The 20,344-nt window shown below is 57.5% G+C and overlaps 1 protein-coding gene across 1 annotated transcript in view; it reads right to left on the bottom strand.

The window, feature by feature from the left end:
• P2RX3 (purinergic receptor P2X 3) overlaps positions 1-20,344 on the bottom strand; it is a 30,833-nt gene extending 10,489 nt beyond the window's left edge. The window contains exons 1-8 of the mRNA XM_065945132.1: positions 20,226-20,344; positions 12,217-12,352; positions 11,685-11,756; positions 11,461-11,524; positions 10,427-10,520; positions 10,166-10,243; positions 9,254-9,395; positions 8,469-8,605 (exon numbers count right to left, since the gene is read on the bottom strand). Of these exons, the coding sequence (XP_065801204.1) occupies positions 8,469-8,605; positions 9,254-9,395; positions 10,166-10,243; positions 10,427-10,520; positions 11,461-11,524; positions 11,685-11,756; positions 12,217-12,352; positions 20,226-20,344 (842 nt within the window). The remainder of the gene's footprint in view (positions 1-8,468; positions 8,606-9,253; positions 9,396-10,165; positions 10,244-10,426; positions 10,521-11,460; positions 11,525-11,684; positions 11,757-12,216; positions 12,353-20,225) is intronic.

The following is a 20,344-nucleotide window of genomic DNA, read 5'->3' on the forward strand; positions in this document are numbered from 1 at the left end:
TGCCCCCAGCAGCAATAAAGAATGAGTAAGTTACAAGTCTCAATTACCATAATAAATCACTTGTCAGAGGTGCTGCTGCAGGGCAGTGTGGAAGCTTCATTCTCGGGGTGGGGGGTACACATCACAGGTCTGTAAATAAAGAGTGCATGCGTGAGCAGCCGGCGTCTCCGAAGCCTTTCCCCAGACGCCACATGCCCTGGATCAGGCTTAGAGACGCTCACCTGTAGCCAGCCCATTTTACAGAGGGGGAAACTGAGGCCCACAGAGGGAACGAGGGCTTGCCAAGAAATCACACTGAGTTTTTGCGGCAAAGCCCGAACCACTGCCTGGACCTCTCTTCTGCTTCCCCTCTACCTCGTCTTTATTGTTCTTGGCTCGCCGCAGCACCAGATTTGTGTGTGTGCGAGAACATTCTCGTTATTTGAGGGCAGGTTTATCATCTCTACTAGATTAAAGATTCCTTGGTTGGGTCTTCCCTGGAGGCCCCATGGTTGGGAGTCATCCTGCCCACACAGGGGACGTGAATTTGACCCCTGGTCTGGGAGGATCACACAGGCCTCAGGGCAGTAAGCCCATGCTCCACAACCTCTGAGCCCACCTGCCCTGGAGCCCGTGAGACCGCCGCAGTGAGCAGCCCACTCACCGCAGCAAAGAACCAGTGTGGCCAAGAATAAGAGACAGATAAAGTTATCTCAACCCGGGGCTCTGTGACACCCGGAGGGGCTGGATGGGGAGGGGCCGTGTGCACACCTGTGGCTGATTCATGCTGATGTTCGGCAGAAACCAACCTAACACTGTAAAGTTAAAAGTTAAAAAAAAAAATTCCCTGATCCTAGGAACTGGTCCTGCTCTCTCCCGGTCAGCCACGAAGCAAACACAGCACATGCTGTAACTGGAGGTTAAAAGAAAGCCCCAAAGCCTCCCCTCTTTAGCCTGGACGGGTCTCCTGCCGCTGCCTGAACACCTCCAGTGAGGGGCAGGCGCCACGGGCGGGAGCTGCCCAGCTCACCTTTTGACATCCCCAGCCCTGAGTGGCTTCCCCCGTGTCTCAGCTGGTAAAGAATCTGCCTGCAATGCGGGAGACCTGGGTTCAATCCCTGGGTTGGGAAGATCCCCTGGAGAAGGGAAAGGCTCCCCACTCCAGTATTCTGAACTCTATAGGCCACGGGGTCGCAAAGAGTCAGACACGTGTGAGCAACTTGCATTCACTTCCCTTCCCTTCAACCCTGAATGGCGCTTTCCCACGCTGAGCTGATATTTGCAGTCCCAGCAGTCACCGAACTGAATGGAGAAGGGTTTTTTATCACCACGTACAAATCCCTTGGAGGCTCTCAGACATCTGTTTAGAAATGATCCCTCTCCCAGGGAGTGGTGGAAACTCCTTCTGAAAGCAGGGACCCGTAACTGTTACAACAGCAGGAAAACGGCAACGAACGTGCGGGATCCGGGCTGAACCTGCGAGGGAAAACCTGGGCCTGGAATTTGGGTGTCTGAGGGAGGGAGGTGGCGTTCTCGGCAAAGCTTCTGCCTGGTGGGAAGTAATTTTGCCAGCCGAAATATACTTTTACAGTTGATTTTTTACACTGACGGGAAAATATCTCCTGGCAGACTCCTTGCATGGGGCTGAGGCAGCACCCAGCAGGCAGGGACTCCTCCCCTGTGAGAAGGGTCCCAGGTTACACTGAGTGACTCACGTTCTAGGAACCTAACCCACCGCAAAGGCAGACGTTCAAAATATGGTGTGTTGGCTCTTTTCTTAAAAAACATACTACTAATAATTTATCTTTAACAAGGCAGGGAAAGATCAATGGACACAAAGCTGGAAGATATACCAGAGAGCTAAGTTACTAGCTGTCTGATCCTGGGAGTGATCTCGTTTTTTTTTTTTGGCCTCAGTTTCCTCGTCTGCAAAATGGGGGTGACCATACCAGTCCTGCCAGCGTACTTGGGGCTGCGAACGCAAGCTCGGGGGTCAGCCCGCCAGGGTTCGAATCCCAACTCCAGCACTAATTGCTGTGTAGTCTGGGGGCAGAGAGATGCAACCTCTGAGCCTCAGATTTCCAGTTATAAAATCCGCCCTCTTCAGAGGCAATGGGGTAACCCACAAAGAGCACTCGCCAAGGTCAGGCTCGTAAGTGCCAAGGAGTGTCAGCCAGCATCCTCTACCCGTCCTGTGGATAGACACGGGAGTGACAAAGGGCTGAATGAATTCAGGATCGCTCTCATTGCCTCGCCTCTCACCCCAAGCTAAAGGAAGCAGAGATGAAATTGGAGGAGCGAGAATTCCAACCCCTACACCCGAGCCGAGAGGACCTGCACGTGTTTCTGCAGAGCTGATGGAAATGACTGATTTTATCACACTTTCTATGGCTTTTGGAAGGAGAAAAAATCCAGATTGCAGAAAGTGCGATCAAAGCCAAGGGTGCCGTTCGATTCTGTCTCTGTCAATCGGCCTGAGAGCGCGCCGACTCTCTGCAGCATGGAAGCGGAACATGCGCCAGATTTCAGTTTCATGAAAGCTGCGGTGGGGACGTTTCCAACACCAAACGATCGCTAGAAACACCTACGGCCTGAGGAACATCTCGCAGCTGAACGAGTATTTTCTGTCCCAGACTCTGAGAGAGGAAATCCAAAACCACGTTGCCTTTTAGTATAGCAAAGCTGTCTTGGAGCTCTCAGGGAAGGAACAAGAAATCCAATGATGCTAAATGCACGGTTCTGATTCTGTTGTTCCAGCAATCAGGGTGGGGGTGGGGGACTATATCCCTGACAGCTGCTTAGTGGCCACAGATCAGGTCCCTGGGTTCCTCTTCATGGGCCGTGTAACCTTGGGCAAGTCTCAAAGTCTTCCTGAGCCTTCCTTGGGGGTGAGGGGCAGATGATGAGCTATAAATCCTATCACAAAGAGGTCTGAGAGGGCTCTTCCAACTTAACTCTAGGGGCTCCCAATCTGAGGTCCAGGGATAAGCTTTTCAAGGTCTTCAAAGCCCTGGAATTCTATGCTGCATGAATATAAATGCAGAGAAAGAAAAAAAAAAAAAAAAGATGGCCAAACTGCCCAAGAGGTTAACTTCCCGTAAAAGGAGTAGGACTGGGGGAGGGAAGAGTGCTTGCCGGTCATTACTCTGGCTTGGATTTACTATCCGGAGCGTGGGCTTCGCCTTATTCGTAGAAATTGAGGATCCTGTACAAAAAGAAATCACCTGCCAAATTGCTCACACGTGTGAATATGTGCATTTTTGTTGGGCAATCAAGGCTTTCAGAGGGGCATGGAAGGCGCAGAGGCCTCCAGGAGGTAGGGCAGGGCTGTGGGCTCACAGAGGAAAGCTGTCAGGCTTGCGCTGGGTGTCTCTACTGACCCCGCTCCTCCATACCTGACCCCACTCCTCCCTGCCTGACCCCCGCTCCTCCATACCTGACCCCCGCTCCTCCCTGCCTGACCCCGCTCCTCCATACCCGACCCCGCTTCTCCCTGCCTGACCCCGCTCCGCCCTGCCTGACCCCCGCTCCTCCCTGCCTGACCCCGCTCCTCCATACCCGACCCCGCTTCTCCCTGCCTGACCCCGCTCCTCCCTGCCTGATCCCCGCTCCTCCATACCTGACCCCGCTCCTCCCTGCCTGACCCCGCTCCTCCCTGCCTGACCCCCACTCCTCCATACCTGACCCCGCTCCTCTCTGCCTGACCCCGCTCCTCCCTGCCTGACCCCCACTCCTCCATACCTGACCCCGCTCCTCCCTGCCTGACCCTGCCCTGGGCTGCCCCGGCCTTTGCTTCTCTTGCTTGTGGCTCTGTGTCTTGGGACTGGGAACGGCTTCCTGCCCTCGTCCCTTCAGACCTGGACCGTCACCAACGTCAGGTTACTGCCCCCTTTGGGGACGCTGCACGGTCCTTTGAGGCTTTCCTCTCCGCTCTGAAACAGGCCCTTCATTCAACCCTCCTCCAGTTACCCAGTCGGCAGGTGCCATCTGCTTCGCGCTGGGACCCTGACTGATACAGTATTTTCAATCCGTCTTTGTACTGCCTCTGCCCAGCCACTCACACAGACTCACACGTGTTCCCTGACACACTCACTCCGCCTCACCGACTCACACAACCGACGCACACGCTCACTCACATGCACTCATCCCCAAACGCACGCACACGCCCGTTCACGGGCAGAGGGACACTCGGTGCCCCACAACACTGCCTGCGCCCGCCCTCTGGGGAATGCAGGCAGGTCTCCGGTTAGAACCCTGCCCCGCTGAGCCGTGGGGGCGCCCGGCACGCAGAAGCCCTTCTGTGGGGGTGGCTCTCACCGTGTGCACCCTGGAACTGGTGACTCTCGCCAGCTCTTATTTCTTAAATTTTTAAATTAATAATTAAAAAAATTTCTTTGGCCATGCTGCATGGTCTGTGGGCTCTTAGTTCCCCAGCCAGGGATCAAACCCATGCCCGCTGCATCGGTAGCGTGGAGTCTTAACCTCTGGACCTCCAGGGAAGTCGTGCCGGTTCCTATTTTTAGAAATGCTTCGCTCTGTCTGGGACTGATGTGGATGAACCCAGTAACTGCACCTTCTCAAGGTGCGTGGAGAGAAGCCTCATGAAAACACTAAGTTAAAATGGCCTTTGGAACCTTACACCACGTAGAAGAGACCTAAGAGTAAAAATAAAATCTTTCCACTCAATTTCAGGTAGGGACAGATGGGAACCTTCAGGAGATCACACAAAGAAAGATTAATTTAGATGGACGGCACCAGGTGCTTTGGGTGGGAGTGGAAGGGAGACGCGTTGTAGCTCAATACGAGGTCACCTTTCCAATGACTGGGGCCGTCAGGGACGGACAGACCTCGTCTGGGGCTGCTTCGCAGGGACTGCCATGGGAACTGGGAGCAGATGGCCTCTAAGGCTGCTCTAACATGCACCTGTGACCTGGGCCCATCACCTCCCCCTTCGGAGGGCCTACTTCCTTATCTGTTAAATGGTCACGTTAGTCGAGGTGCCTTCAACAGCTATAAATTCTCTAAGTCTCTGACTTCTGCAGGCAAAGATCCTCAAGATCCTTGGGGTGGGGGCTGGCATTTGGAAAGGAGCTGAAGAAGTAATTAAGGATGGAAACGCGAGTCTCTAGCTGCCTCTGAACGTCTGAGTTTGCAGATTAAAAGAAGGCTGAATCTTGGCTGAATGATTCCATTCCCTCCAGAGCAAACAGCAACAGCAGGACGTTGTGGGGGAAGAAAATCTAGCCTCTGTTGGAGAGGAAGAAGCAGATGAATTTGTTTGGGAGACAAAAGGCTGGGCTAGGAATGGTGCCTCCAGCAGCAGCAACTAGTCTTTTAGCCTCCCTGGACCTCAGATTCTTTGTCTTTAAAGTGGGGATGAACGTACCAACTACACTGACTGTGCTAAAGGTGAATGTCTCTAACCTCCCTGGTTGGGGTGGAAAGCAGCCAAGAAAACAGGTTTGCATCCAGGCACCCACGCTTGCGGGCTCTGTGACCTCGAGAGAAGTATTTCACTGGCAAGCCTCTGCTTTCTCATCTGTGAAGTGGGGGGAGGGAAGCTCTCCTAGGCAGGGGGTGAGGAGCTTTGAGCAAACGCACATGGGACACTTCACACACTGGCAGGGAGCCTCGTGAGACTCTACAGAGAGGGCATACAGGATCCGCTGAATGAGCCCGGCTGTAACCCTTGTTCTCTTCTCCAAGGTTTTGGATCGGTGGCCAGGAGCCTCCCTGACAGGTGATCTTAGCTCAGCACTGGGCGTCCATGTGGTGCCTGCAGTTTGCGGCAACGCGAGGGCAGTGGCTGGCTCCCCGGGGTGGGGAGTGAGGTTGGGGGGTGCTCTGAGGAGGCAGAGCCAGGGCCACAGAGATGCCCCCTGTGCCCTTACTCCTTGGGCTCTCTAGAAACTCTTAAACCATAAGGGTCAAATAGAGCACCTTTGCCTCTTCACACTGAAGCCAAAATCACCGCGGATGGTGACTGCAACTGTGACATTAAAAGATGCCTACTCTTTGGTAGAAAAGCTATGACAAACCTAGACAGTGTGTTAAAAGGCAGAGATGTTAATTGGCTGACAAAGGTCCATATCATCAAAGCTATGGTTTTCCCAGTAGTCATATACGGATGTGAGAGCTGGACCATAAAGAAGGCTGAGCAATGAAGAATTGATACTTTTGAACTGTGCTGTTGGAGAAGACTCTTTGAGAGTCCCTTGGACTGCAAGGAGATCCAACCAGTTCATCCTAAAGGAAATCAGTCTTAAATATTCATTGGAAGGGCTGTGCTGAAGCTGAAACGCCAATATTTGGCCACCTGATGTGAAGAACTGACTCATTGGAAAAGACCCTGATGCTGGGAAAGATTGAAGGCGGGAGGAGAAGGGGGCGACAGAGGATGAAATGGTTGGATGGCATCACTGACTCAATGGACATGAGTTTCAGCAAGCTCCAGGAGATGGTGAAGGACTGGTGTGGAAGCCTGGAGACCTGCAGCCCGTGGGGTTGCAAAGAGCAACTGAGCGACTAAACAAAAACCACACTCTAGCCTGGAGGTCTTTGGTGGGAGGGCCAGCTATCTGGGGCCCCCAGGGATTATACTCGCAGGGTCCTTAAAGACCCTCTGACCCGTTTGTCCACATTTAACCCAGGCTCATTTATGACTGGTCTTCCCCGGGGGCTCAGCTGGTAAAGAATCCATCTGCAATGCGGGAGACCCGGCTTAATCCCTGGGTTGGGAAGATCCCCTGGAGAAGGGACAGGCTGCCCACTCCAGTATTCTGGCCTGGAGAATTCTGTGGACTGTACAGTCCACGGGGTCACAAAGAGTCGGACACGACTGATCGGCTTTCACTTCACTTATTTAGGATGAGGTCTAACTCACGTCCTGCTGTGCCTGGGGTGACAGAGGGGAGGGATGCAGTGCATGTGTGGGTGAGCCCACCACGACCCACTGAAGATGAGAACTCCGAGCCGGTTCTTGGAAAGGAAGACTTTCCTCTGACTCTGTACGAGACCGCGCGTCGGGGTCTTCTTCCTGTCTCTACTCTTCCTGAGCTCTCCCACCAGATGAGTTAGCTGGAGGGCTGAAGAATTCCCAGTGGCCAGAGGGAAGTTATGAAGATGAGGACTTGCAGTTTAGATCGCAAGAATGTTTATTAATATGTTACTATTTTAAGCCACCATACAAATATCCTTTGTATTGATTTCAGTGTGATGTACTGACTGAATAAATATGACAATTTCTGCCAGGGAGCCAAACAGTATTTTTAACCTACTTTAAATTATGTGTTGTTTCCTATGGTTTTTCTTTTTTTTTTTTTTTTAAGTTTAGAGTTGATTATAAAGGCACTTTCAATTTTAAAAAATTCTTCTTTCCAGAGAACACACGCACATTTTAAACTATTAATTGTAAAGCTTGTTGTTGTTGTTTGATCTCTAAGTTGTGTCCAACTGTTTGAGATCCCATGGACCGTAGCCTGCCAGCCTCCTCTGTCCATAAAGGAGTGGATAATTATTTTTTAAAACTACAAACAAAGATTAAAAAAAGGAAAATGATTTTTTTCTTATAGATGCCATTATGTTGAGTAATACCATTATAATAGAGGAAATTTGAATATATAATTGAAATACATTCTTAATCATATTTTGTCCCCTGATTCCTGCCGATTTACCTAATTTAGCCTGCTTACAGTATATAGCACTGTGTTCTTAATCAGGACCCTGCCAGAAGTTTTAGGACCTTAAAAAATTAAGGGAACCCGCACCCCCCTGCCCCCCGCCCCCAGAGAGCTGACGTTTTCCACATGTTGTCTGATCAGCTCAAGACAATAAGGTTCATAGATAAGGAAATGGGGATGGAAGGAGGGCTTTCAGCTGGCTCCCAATAGTTCACCCCAAGTTCTTTTCTCTCCCTTTCTTCAAAATGGGGAGAGGGATCCCTTATGTCTCAAAGCCATTGGGAATGTAAATGAGATGGTATTTAAAGACCGAGTTCTTGTTTGGAAAGTCACTGAAGAGCTAACAGTAACACTGTAATCATTACTTGCCACTCAGATGAAATCTCTTGGTTACCGACAGAGATACAAAATTTCCACCTTTTGAGAAAACGATACCAGCTATCACCCTTGCTTGGTGAAGAAACCTCAGAAAATTCTGGTGCAGGGGACAAATGGGACGCCCCACAGCTTCAGAGCCGGAGGAGCTCGGAATGGGTTCAGAACCACGGAACCAAACGTTCCAGGAGGCCCTGGTCTCGGGGCCCAACTGCCAGCTGGGAGCGTGAACCCTCCGCGGGGTCCCTGCCCCTGACGGCGAGCTCGGAGAGCGGCACGGGGTCTCCGAGTGGCCGAGGGCTGGAAAGCCCTCCCTGATTTTGAGCCGAAACCTGAGAGAGGAAGGTGGCGCCTTCTCTTCCTGGGGGGCGCTGCGGCCTGCCGTGTCAGGGTGCCTGCTCCTCGCAAAGCCCCGGGGGACGGGGGCAGGGTTACCTGAAATTGTAGCCCGGGGAGACTCTGCTCTTCTGCGAAACGCCGTCCAGCCGGGTGAAGGAGTATCTGGGGATGCACTGCTCCCAGGCCTTGTCCAGATCGCACACCCAGCCGATCTTAATGCCCAGGACTCCGCCCTGGAAGGAGAAGGGGGCGGACTGAGCCCTCTGATGGAGCGGGGTGGTCCCGGCGGGGCGAGGCGGGGGCGGGGGTCGTGACAAATGGAGGGGGATTTCCCGCCGTTCTCCAGGTGGAGGCCTGAGGTCCGGGGAGAGAAGAGGGCTTTGTCACGTGTCGCTTAGTAAAGAAGCGCTGTAGCTGAGGGTCATAGCCCCTGGGCCTGTCTGATTCCTGTTTTGCGCATCCTTTTTTCTCCCCGTGGCGCTGGCTCTTGTGGAGGTCTGCCCTGTATTGCAGCATGTGGCCCTAGCTGCCCCACAGCAGGTGGGATCTGAGTTCCCGGAGCAGGGATTGACCTGCTGCCCCGGCTTTGCAAGGCGGGCCCTGAACTGAGCACTGATCCGCCTTCCCGTGGTGTGGGCGCTCCTGGGAGATCGGAGGCCTCTGCCTGCACGTGGCGCGTGAAGACAGGAGCGGGGAGAGGGGGCCGGGGGTGGGCAGGAGCTAGGCAGGCAGGAGCGCTGCGGGCAGGTGCGGGCAGAGGTCTGGGGTGCCCCCACCCGGGGCGTGGCCACACTGTAGCTCCTCCCCGGCCCCCAGGCCCCCCTCCACCGGCCAAAGGGCCCCCCCACCCGACCCCAAGGCAAGAGTGGCTTGGTCCTCACCGTTTGGGCCAGCTTGGCAAAATCCTGCCCCGCGAACTTGACCACGTCGCCCACCCGCAGGATGGGGCAGAAGGGGGCTCTGTCCGGGTGGAAGCGGCAGGTCTTCACGTCTGCGGCCGTCAGGTCGGGGAGGAGGTTCCCTCTGGGGAGTGGAGGGGGGTTGATGCGTGGGTTTCCCTCCAGCCCCCGCCCTCTGGACGCTAGGCCCCGCACCCCCCACCTCTGCCCCTGGCCTTTCCATGGCCTGCACCCCCGACCTCCTCTGTGAGGGTGGGCGGCCTTATCCTCAGCTCCTCTGTTGTGCTCTGCATGTGGACACCCACCAGGAGAGACTGAACGGGGAGCCACTGGAGAGGGGCAGCCCCAAGGGAAAACGGACACCCCGCGCACTTGTGGGCTTGGGGCAGGGAGCAGAGGACCCCACCTTCTTTGGAGGCATCCCCCATTCCAGGCCCAGGGTCCACCGTCCCTGCCCCCACCCTCACTGCCCAGCAAAGCCCCCGTGTGGGATCTCAGCCCCAGCGCAGGAGAAACTGGTCCCAGAGCCCACCCTGGGGAGGTCTCCACCCTGGGGAGCCGGGGAAGAAGGGGCGTCCCCGTCCTGGGGAGGGGGGGTGGTGGCTGCAATGCTTCTTGGCTTCAGGAAGGAGCTAGGACTCAATCCTTTGGCCCCCTGATGCGAAGAGCTGACTCATCTGAAAAGACCCTGATGCTGGGAAAGATTGACGGCAGGAGGAGAAGGGGACGACAGAGGATGAGATGGTTGGATGGCATCACTGACTCAATGGACATGAGTTTGAGTAAACTCCGGGAGCTGGTGACGGACAGGGAGGCCTGGCGAGCTGCAGTTCATGGGGTCGCAGAGAGTCGGACACGACTGAGCGACTGGACTGAACGGGACTGAGAACTCACTTCTCGAAGTTGAAGAGGGGGAAACGGATGCTGTTCTTGATGAAAATAGTGAAGTTCTCGGCTTCCATCATGACAGGCCTGTGGGCGAGAGCAGGAGGCCTGAGCTTGGGAGGAAAGAGGCGTAACCAGGAGGAAGGCCCACCTACCTTCCTGGGAGCACCTCCTGACGGCCACGTGGACGGGGCGTCTCGGGGTCTGGGGGAGACGCTCCCGAGGGCCCGGCCCCCCACCCCCGGGAGTGGACGGGACCCGGGCGCTTACGTCTCCACCGTGTCCACCTCCGCCGGGCACCAGCCCTGGATCTCGCAGGTCCGCAGCACCGAGCTGTAGTTGACGCAGCGGCCGGTGAGGATCCCTGCGAGGGTGGAGCCGCGATCGCTGGGTGCACGCCTGGCTCTTCACTCCTCCCCCCTCCCCATCCGGGATGCCCCCAAACACACACAGGGACCCCGCAGGCGGAGGGAAAGGCCAGGTCAGGGAGGTGGACCCGGAGCGCCGTGCTCCTCAGACTCCTCCCTCCTGGCCTCCCCAGCCCTGGACCGGCCAGACGGAGGGGACGACCCATCCCTCCCGTGTCCCAAGCCCCTTCACCACGGAGGCCCCTTCACCGCGGGGACCCCTTCACCGCGGAGACCCCTTCACCGCGGGCTCTTTCCTGCCTCCGAGCCTTGGCTGCCTCTGCTCCTCTTGCCTAGAATGCCCTTCTCGAAACCTCGCCTGCCAAATCCTACCCGTTCTTCAGGGCCCATCTCAAATGCCCCTGCCTCTAGGAAGCCACTCAGGGCCGCCCGCCAGGAACCAGGGGCTCCCCTGGTGGCTGACTGGTAAAGCATCTGCCTGCAATGCAGGAGCCACAGGCGACCTGGGTTTGATCCCTGGGTGGGGAAGATCCCCTGCAGGAGGGCATGGCAGCCCACCCAAGTATTCCTGCCTAGAGAATCCCCATGGACAGAGGAGCCTGGTGGGCTACAGTCCATGGGATTGCAAAGAGCCGGACACGACTGAAGCGACTTAGCATGCGCAAGCCAGGAACCAATCTTTCTCCCCCAAGCCCCCGCGTCCCACTGTGCGTCCCTGACGGCCCTGGCCACCTGGGACACCTGTGTGCTCCCCATCCCGGACTGGAAGCTCTGGGGCAGCCCCCACTGGGGTGGCATGCGGCGGGCTTCTGTCAGAGCGGGCAGCGCTACCCGGGACCCCTGATTCCCACCGTCTCCCCCGACGGGGACATGATGCCTTCAGGGTCCGGCTGACGCTGTGGTGTTGGGAGGGGATGGGCAGGGGGCCGCACTCACCTCCCCCTGGGAAGCGCTCAGGCCCACACTGGCTGTCTGACACACAGCGGAACTTCTCCTCGCTCTGCAGGGAGACAGGTCCAGGGAGGATCCATCACCCCGGGGGGCAGTGGTGGGGGGCGCTGGAGGGTGGGGGGTCCCACGCAGCTCCAGGGGCTGGACCCTGGGCCTCTGCATACACCCTGAACCCCACGCCTCCCCCAACCACGCTGCGCTGCCCTCACCTCTGGGCAGAAGCCTTGCATCTGGTTTTCTGTGACGATCATCTTGGTGATGATGACGAAGACAGAGGTGCCCTTGGGAGGAGGAGGGAGAGGGAAAATGCAACAGTGCCAGTTTGAGAGGTGGGTACAACTGTTATCCCCACTGTATAGATAAGGAAACTGAGGCTTGCACCCAGAGATCTGGTCAAGGTCATGGGGCTAACAAAAGGCAGAGGTGGGGTCCAAGCCAGATTCTTTCCAGCCATCGTCCTGACCCTTGCTCCCCCCAGGGTGTTGCCCTTGATTTCAGGACAGGCTGTAGCAGAACCAGGGAGAAACCCGGCTCCCTGACACCCAGTGCTGCCTAGCAAAGTGGGAAGGCAGACCCCAGGCCCCAGCACCTCCCAGCTGCTGGGGGAGGGGTCCCCCGGATCACTGATGCCACGGCATCTGGTCTGGGAATCCCATCGGCGCTCCTTGCCTTGGCCCCTCCCCGCCAAGCTACCCAGCCTCTGGGTACCCACAGGGTCCCGGGCTGGGCAGAGGAATGTACCTGGGGGGGTGTCACGTAGTCAGACACGTCCATGACTCGGTTGGCATAGCGCCCGAAGCCCTTGACCTTGGTCACCACCGAGGACTCGATGGCCGTGTCCCGTACCTGGTACGCCTTCTCGTGCAGGAAAACCCACCTGGCGGGGGGCGTGGGGGCGGAGAGCAACAGAGGAGGGGTGAGGCCGTCAGACAGAGGCTGGGAGAGGCCCCTTCCTGTCCGCCTCCAGAGGGCACGGGGCGCCTGGACTGGAGGCCTGGACCAGCCCGGGGTTGGCTTAGAGTCATGTTCTCCCCCTTTCTGCACTTCCCCCCTAGGAGCCCTTTTAGACTCCTTTTTTTCCCTAATCGAACTCCTCCTTGAAATTTTAATACCTATCGATGCCATTTGTGTACTGTTTGTTGTTTTCTGTCTTTTACATAAAGAGACAGATGTTTGGACTTCCCTGGTGGTCCAGTGGTTAAGCGTCCGCCTGCCAATGCCGGGGACACGGGTTCAATCCCCCGTCCGGGAAGATCCCACGGGCCCTGGGGCAACTGAGCCCGAGCACCACAACTACTGCGGCCTGGGTGCTCTGGGGTCTGTCTGTCGCTGCCAAAGAAGACCCACAGCAACGAGAAGTCACTGCAGCTAGAGCGGGGCCCTGCTCTCCGAAGCTAGAGAAAGCCCGCACACAGCAGCGCACACCCAGCACGGACAGAAAGTAATTAATCTTTTTTTAAAAAAGCATGTTTAAAAGGATAAGGTTTTTTTTTTTTTTTTTTAATTTTCCAAGAACCAGTTTTCAGCCCTGCTGTCTTTCTCTCTCTGGCGGCATCCGGAGAGAGGACGCAGAGGGTCACGGGCCTCTGACCCCAGTGCCTCCCAGGCTTTGCTCAAGGCTGTATCCTAAGAGCTGGGGTTCAGCGTACCAGCCAACGCACGCCCTGGGCGCTGGATGAGAAGGACGCGGGAGGGAGGCGGGGCCTGGCAGGTCAGGGGTGGGGCTGGGGAGGGAGGCGGGGCGTGGCAGGTCAGGGGTGGGGCTGGGGAGGGAGGCGGGGCCTGGCAGGTCAGGGGTGGGGCTGGGAGGGGGCGGGGCCTGGCAGGTCAGGGGTGGGGCTGGGAGGGGGCGGGGCCTGGCAGGTCAGGGGTGGGGCTAGGGAGGGAGGCGGGGCCGCTTATTTCTTGGGCTGTGCTGCCACCCAGAGGGCATTTACCTGTACTGGTTGACACGGAGTAAGAAACTTTGGTCCTTGTCCCCCAAACATTTGGGCCAAAGAATAAGTTTAATAGAGAAGGGAGAAAACGCAGACACGAAGGGGAAATGGTCAAAGCAGACCAAGTAATAATTTAGCAAAGTCCAGGAGCTTCAGTTCCTGCGCAGGCGCTAGAGATAACCCTCTGAGCCCTAATCTTTGAGCTGTCTTACAGACACGGAAATCCCCCAGCAGGTGCAAGAATTTGATTAGGTGGTGAGCGGACTATAGCCGTGACATAAGCTGCCACAATTCTGAGAACTGGTCTAAAAAAAAAAAAAAAAAAACACAAGGAAAGAAACCAACTCCGGAACTGAAGACGAACTGTACTAAAAGCAATGGAGACGCCGTCGGTCAGACCCCCGATGACCAATTTCAAGACGACGATCAGAGCTGTTTCTGCGTGCAGCTTTGCCCCCCTTCAGCCGATAAAAGCTGAGGCTTCCTGATTGTTGGGGGTTGGGGGGTTGGTGGTGTGGGGAGTCTGCCTTTGGAGAGCATCTGGCATCTCAAAATAGAGCAAACTTTCCCTTCCACCGACAGGGCCTCTTTACCGGCTTCTGAGAGGCGTGCGACTGAGCCCGCTGTCAGTCCCGCGGCTCCACCCCGCCCCCACCCCACAGCGTCGGGGCAGAGAGGGGCCACGTGGGGCCGGGAGGATGCCCTGGGCTTCTTCCCCTCCTGCCTCCCTCTCGGGCCCCTCCCAGCCTTCCCCAGCAGCAAGGAGGGGCTGCCCCTGGTCCCTTGCTTTCCCCTGGGTTTCGGGGCCGTGCCCGCCTTTTCACGGGAAGTCACCCCCTGCCCTTGGGGCTCAGGCCACGCTCAGCCTCAACATCACTCGCGAAAGTTCCATCTGCTCCTGCCTGCATGCGGGGAGCCGTCTTCACTCTCCTCGCTGTTCAGACGGCAGAACCTCCTCAAACACGTTTGCGAAACGCTGCGTATGTCTGCCCAGCTTTGCAGACACACCGCGACTTCTCAGGGAATCTAGGGGCGCATTTGGGGAATATGGTGTTAGGGTCGTCTTCTGATGCTCACGAGGGCGATAACCGGGGGTGGAGGTGGGGAGCCCCGTGAGAGGAAGACGGGCAGGCGGAGTGGAGACTGCGGAGCTGAAAAGACGAGGCTGGCTGGCGGGGTGGGTGAGGGCTGGGAGGTGGCTGCAGGCTGGCCCGAGGAGCTTAGAAGCAGGGGTTGGGACTTCAAGCCTGGGAGCTTTCTAGCCTCTGGAGTCCCCTGATGTTGGGAGACGCAGAGGGGAGCAGCTCGTGGGTCGTGCTGGGGTCCCGGTCACTCGTGGGGGTCCTACCTATGAGACTGAACTTCACAAGCGGCTCCTCGTTCAGTTTTCAGTGAAAGGGTTCGCAGTCACCCCCTAGTGGGGCTTCCCTGTGGCCCCCGAATTCTTTTCTAAAAAAGATACTTAATTATTTGGCTGCGTAGGGTCTCAGTTGGGTTTCCCCGGTGGCTCAGGGGGTAAAGAATCCGCCTGCAATGCAGGAGACACAGGTTCGATCCCTGGGTCGGGAAGATCCCTTGGAGGGGGGTGTGGCAACCCACTCCAGTGTTCTTGCCTGGAGACTCCCATGGAGAGAGGAGCCTTGCGGGCTACAGTCCACGGGGTCGCCAAGAGTTGGACACGTCTGAGCGACTGAGCACGCAGGCACGCAGGGTCTCAGTTGCAGCACCCCGGGTTCTAGTCGTGGTGTTCCACCTTAGCGGCCTCAAGACACTTGGGATTTTAGTTCCCCGACCAGGGATCGAACCAGTGAACCAGGGTCCTCTCATTTGAAGGCAGGTTCTTAAGCACGGGACAGCCAGGGAAGTCGCTGGCGCCTGAGTTCTGAACGCTGCCTTGAGAAGGCGGGAAAGGGTGGTCATCGCCAGCGCCGGCCAAGGGCGCCTCACCTGCGCTGCTGTTCCTGCCTTGTTCCAAGCAGCGCCCTGAGTAATGAGCCATTAAGAGTTCTCTGCGTGCTTGCGAACCGCTCCTCGGAACACTACGCCTCTGTGGAAGTCTGCAGGGGGGTGAGCTTTACTTCCCTTGCCCTGCCTCCTGTGTTGTGAATACTGGTTTCATCTTGGTCTTGGGAGGGAAGGGGGCTCAGGGAGAGGTGTCAGCTGCCTGTCTCGCGTCCCAGCAGAAGGGAAGGGAGCGATTATGGCAAATGGGGACGTCGTCCAGAAGAGCTTTATCAGCTCCCAGGCTGCCGCCCTCGGAGCCAAGGCGGGGGGCGGCGGTCTGAGCGAGCACCTCTGCGGCTGTGCTGCCCTCGCCCGGGTGGGGGCCATGGTGGCCACTCGGCCCCTGGACCCTCCGCGTGCCTGGCCATGCAACGGACACGCCTCTGTGCGTCCAGCAGTGAAAAGACCGGCCTCTCCTGTCCTTAAAGTCTGGGAACCTTCAGGTGGGAAGCGGCGTTCAGATGGTCACCATCGCTGTAGGATCCGCCCAGCACGCTGAGGATGCAAGAATCCTTTCTCACGACCCAAGGGGACCGCTGTGCTATTATCCTCATGTTACACACGAAGGAAGCCAGGCCCGGAGTAGGGCACCGACTCGCCGAGCCGGCATGCACATTCTGACCCTGGGTCACCCCTGCAGGGTCCCGGGTGGGGTCCCGGCCCCGGCCCCCGGCCCCGGTCCTTGTCCTGCTGGCCTCGCCCATCAGCCGGGAGAGCAGCCCCCGGCTCAGGGGCGTCTCAGGGGGATGAGCCCAGGGCTCTTGGGACGATTAAGCGGCCTCTCTCCTTCTCCTCCTGCCTCACGGCTCCTTCCTGTGCCCGGGCAGGATTCCCCTCCGAGTTGAATAACAAGCGGAAGCATTCCAGTGCCCCCTCGGGGCATGCGGGCAGCTGGGGAAAAGGAGGGTGTTCATTTCCAGAACAGAGGGGCCGCATCTGTCTCCAGGGGCCGAGGCTGAGGAGACGGGGCGGCACTGAGCCTCCAGTTCTTGGCACGGACTCTGCTGCTCTGACTTCTTCTTTCTCGCGTTCCTGGTTCATTATTTATAGAGCGGGAGGCGGGCGGCAGCTCCCTGGCAGGTGGGATGTGCAGGATGGAAGTCAGGGCAGTGTCCCATCTTGTCCACCACCCGGGAGTCAGGGAGGAGATCGGGAAGGTATGAGGGTGTGTGTGTGTGTGTGTGTGTGTGTGTGCGCGCGCGCATGCGCACGCGGGAATCAGAGGGGTCTCTTAGGAAGGTGTGAGCTGGGGCGAGGGAAAGGGGGACACACCGGGAGCCTGGGAAATGTTAACAGTCACCAGCTTCCCGAGTCACCCAGCCCAGGCAGAGACTGGTGTGTGTCACCTCCTCCCGCCAGAACCCTCGGAGGCAGCACTGAGGTGGCATCGTCCGGATACGGGGACTGAGACGTGGAGATGGAAAGTGGCCTGTCTGAGCCCCACTCCTGTTGGGGCTGGAGCCAGGCTTCTAACCAGGTTTCCCCATCATGGGGCTGGGGTGCTGAGCGTGGGGCGGGCAGAAAGAGAGCCATGAGATTCCATGCCCCTCTTTGTAAACTGAATCAATCCCCGCCTTTTAGTGGCTTTACATGTTGGATGTCTTTGGAACCTTTGACCTGAGGCTGAACGTCGTGAACCAAAGCTGGTGGCCATGCAGATGGGGGTCTTGGAGTGGGAGAGCCAGGGCAGGGCTGTGATGGGCTGCGGGTGCCTGCAACCCCGACAGGCCCTTCCCGGGGTGGAAGGGGCACCCCAAAGGTGGGAGGCCCTCACTGCTGCGGGCTTCCAGCAGGAAGGCCCCGGGAACCAAGCCTAGGACGGGCACTGGCTGGCATGTCTGGGCACTCAAGCCTCAGGGATCGTCTCCTTCTTCCTCCTTAGGTGCTCACGGGATCCAGACAAGGGGTGGGCTCTTAGGAAGTCCCCCCCACTGCCCCCCCACTGCAGAGGAGACTGCCCATTACCAGCTGGCCCAGAAAAGCCACGAGAAACACCCAGGAAGTCCTCCCAGAGACACCTCTGTGCACCTGGGGCGGGTTAGGAAGCCAGGGATGAAGGGGCGTGAGCCGCAGGCAAGCAGCTGAGGCTCAGGCCAGCGTGTGTGTGTGTGTGTGTGTGCGCATGTGTGCGTGCGTGCGTGCGTGTGTGTGTGTGGAGTCGATCAGCTGGTGTGTTGCTGTGCGTACAAAGAGAAGTGGTTGGCTCCTATCACTCACGCCCTAGGTAAAGCTGTGCTTCTGGTCTACCTGGCAGGGCTAATGTGGAAGCAATTCAAGTCAAGCATTAACCTCAAAGCTCTAAAAATCCTTTCAAATCCTCCTGCGTCGGAGCCACAGCCACCCCTCTTTGCATGACTGCCTGGCCTCTCAACGGGCTCTCCTGCATCCACTTCTGCCCACGCCACCTGGGGTGTCAGCCAGGGCTTCCCATCTCTCCCCCTACACACACACACACACACACACACACACACACAGGTTAAAACACACCAGGAGCTTCCATCACCGTACATCACTCCTCTGCAGCATGAAGGCTCGGAGGTCCAGCCTCTGCCTGTGGCCGCAGCCCCGTCCTCCACCATCCTCTCCTTGGCTCCCTCTGCTCCAGCATCAAGACCCCTTCTCACCCCGCACCAGCAGGCCCTTCCACATCGCAGAGCAGGCCTTCTCTGCCTTGAACCCCCTTCCTTCCCTTCCTGCGCCTGGTGGCTCTGACTCATCCTGCAGCTCTTGGCTGCAAAGTCCCGTGTCCAGAAAGCCTTCCCTTACTTCCCTGACCGGGTCAAAGGCAAACCCTTCTGTACCCGCAGCCCATGGGGCACCGGGCCCCCCTTTTTCAGCCCCGAGCTACAGCTGCCATTTTATATCTGCTCGTGGAGATGGTCTGATTAGTATCCATCTCTGGCCGGGTCAGCTCCATCGGGGTGAGGACCCGTCCCGCTTGGGCCCACTGTTTCCGCCTCCGTGTCAGGAGGGCACGCTTGATACAGTCCTGCTACCTTCGTGACCACAGACACGTGTCCCAGCTCACAGGCACAGAGATACGGCTGAGGCCAGGGGCTGGGCTGAAGAGAGCGCTGCTGGAACTGCCAGGCGCTGCTCTGTGGGGAGCTGTCAGGCTGGGAGACGGATGGGGCTGGATGTCAAGACGCCAAAGAGCCTCTCCCACCCGCCCAGCAGGCCGGCCTGCAGCACTGAGGATGGGGCACCGGACTGGATCAGGGAGAGACAAGGGCGGTGGGGGATGGGGGCGATGGAGCCCGCTGGGTCTCGCCTCCATCAGTCTCCGGCCTGGAGCCCATGGAGCCAGGCCAGGCTGGAAAGTGCTGAAGTAGCTCTGTGCTCACCTGGACCAACAGACCATTCTGCAGCGATGAACAACCACAGCTATGCACACGCAGGCAAACGTGGAGCCTTAAGAACCAACTTTGTACCAGGCGCCAGAGACACTGACAGAGAGCATGTGCAAACATCCTAGCTCGTGAAACCTCAGCATTGGAACAGAAGTTCATTTAAAGCCATTTAATTCCATCCCAAAGCTTGAATCTCCCCTCTAATGTCTCCGCGAGGAGACTGCATGTGCGGCCTCATCTACACACCGCATGAATGAAACCCGCTGGTTCTCAGCATGCGTGTGGAGCTGCTAAGAATTTCTTTCATCCACGTCCACCCATTTTCCCATGCGCTACCCCGGCCTGGTGGGCCAGCAGGTCCACTCCTGCGGCCCCAGCCCCCACACACACGGGTCTCCTTTGACCTTCCAACATGAACTCCTGACGGTCATCAGTGTCTCCCACACGCAGACCCGTTGTCTCAAGGAACAGTGTGAGGCGAGAGACCCAAATGCCAGGAAAAAAGAAACAGACCTCCGAGGTTTCTGTCCCGTTTTCCTGATTTGAATGACCGTGAGAAGGACAGAACCTGTGTCTCCCCCCAGGCATTGTTTCACGAACCTTTGTGTATACATGTGTGTATGTGTGTGCGTTGTGCACTTGCAAGAGGTGGGAGCCGAGAGGGGGTGTTTGGACCTCCCTGGTTCTTAAGCAACTCCCAGGATGGGTTCTAGGGCATGAAGTCAGGCGGATGCAGGGCACTGATGGTCTCGGACAAAGGGGAGTATTTCTGGCCCCTGAGGGGGTGGTGCCCTATGTCATGCTCAGAAAAGCCTCCTTTCTCTGCAGTAAATCTTCCCTGGAGGGGTATCTGCACCCGTTTCAGCCCGCCACCCGTTTCCCCACAGGGGCAGGGTCCCCCACCCCAACTCCCCGCTTTGTCCTGCACTCAGAGAGCGAGGGCTCCCCTTCCACGTTCTCACAGCATCTTGCCCAGCCCGTCTCTTCTCCACGCCCTCTCCGCCATCCACCTGGTCAACCTGTCACCGATTCCCTTGTCTCATCGCCTTCCCCTCCCTTCCCCTGGCTCCCCCGTCTTTCTGAGGCCCTGAAGAGTTGGCTGAAGGCAATGGGAAGGTGTGTGTGTGGGTGGGGGGGGGTGGTCTGTTCTCTGGCTGGGGCTGGGGGAGACGAGACAGTGAAGGGGAGACGGTGGAGGGGCCACAGCTCCCCTCCTCGGGGTGCATGGCCGCGGTCCAACTCTGGAGGGTTTAGTGGAAGAAAGAACTCCCCGATGATGGCAGCGGAGGCCAGTGCCTCGGATGGGGCCCCACAGATGAGGATGTTGCCCCCCCACAGGGGAGACACTTAGGCAGCTGGGCAGCAAAACTGAGGGGAGGCAGGGGAGGATGGGATCCGGGGGCGGCCCTTGGGGTCGCTAGGACCTCAGGTTTCTAGGTCCTGGGGGCCAGAGACTCACCCCACGAAGTAGGAGATGATGAGAAGCTGAACCGCTCGGTTGATGATCCCAATGGTCCAGCTCTTCACGACCACCGACTTGGTGGTCTCGTAGGTGAAGAAATCTGAGATGCAGTTCAT

The sequence above is a fragment of the Muntiacus reevesi genome, chromosome 9 (genome assembly GCF_963930625.1).
Source record: "Muntiacus reevesi chromosome 9, mMunRee1.1, whole genome shotgun sequence".
Classification (NCBI taxonomy): domain Eukaryota; kingdom Metazoa; phylum Chordata; class Mammalia; order Artiodactyla; family Cervidae; genus Muntiacus; species Muntiacus reevesi.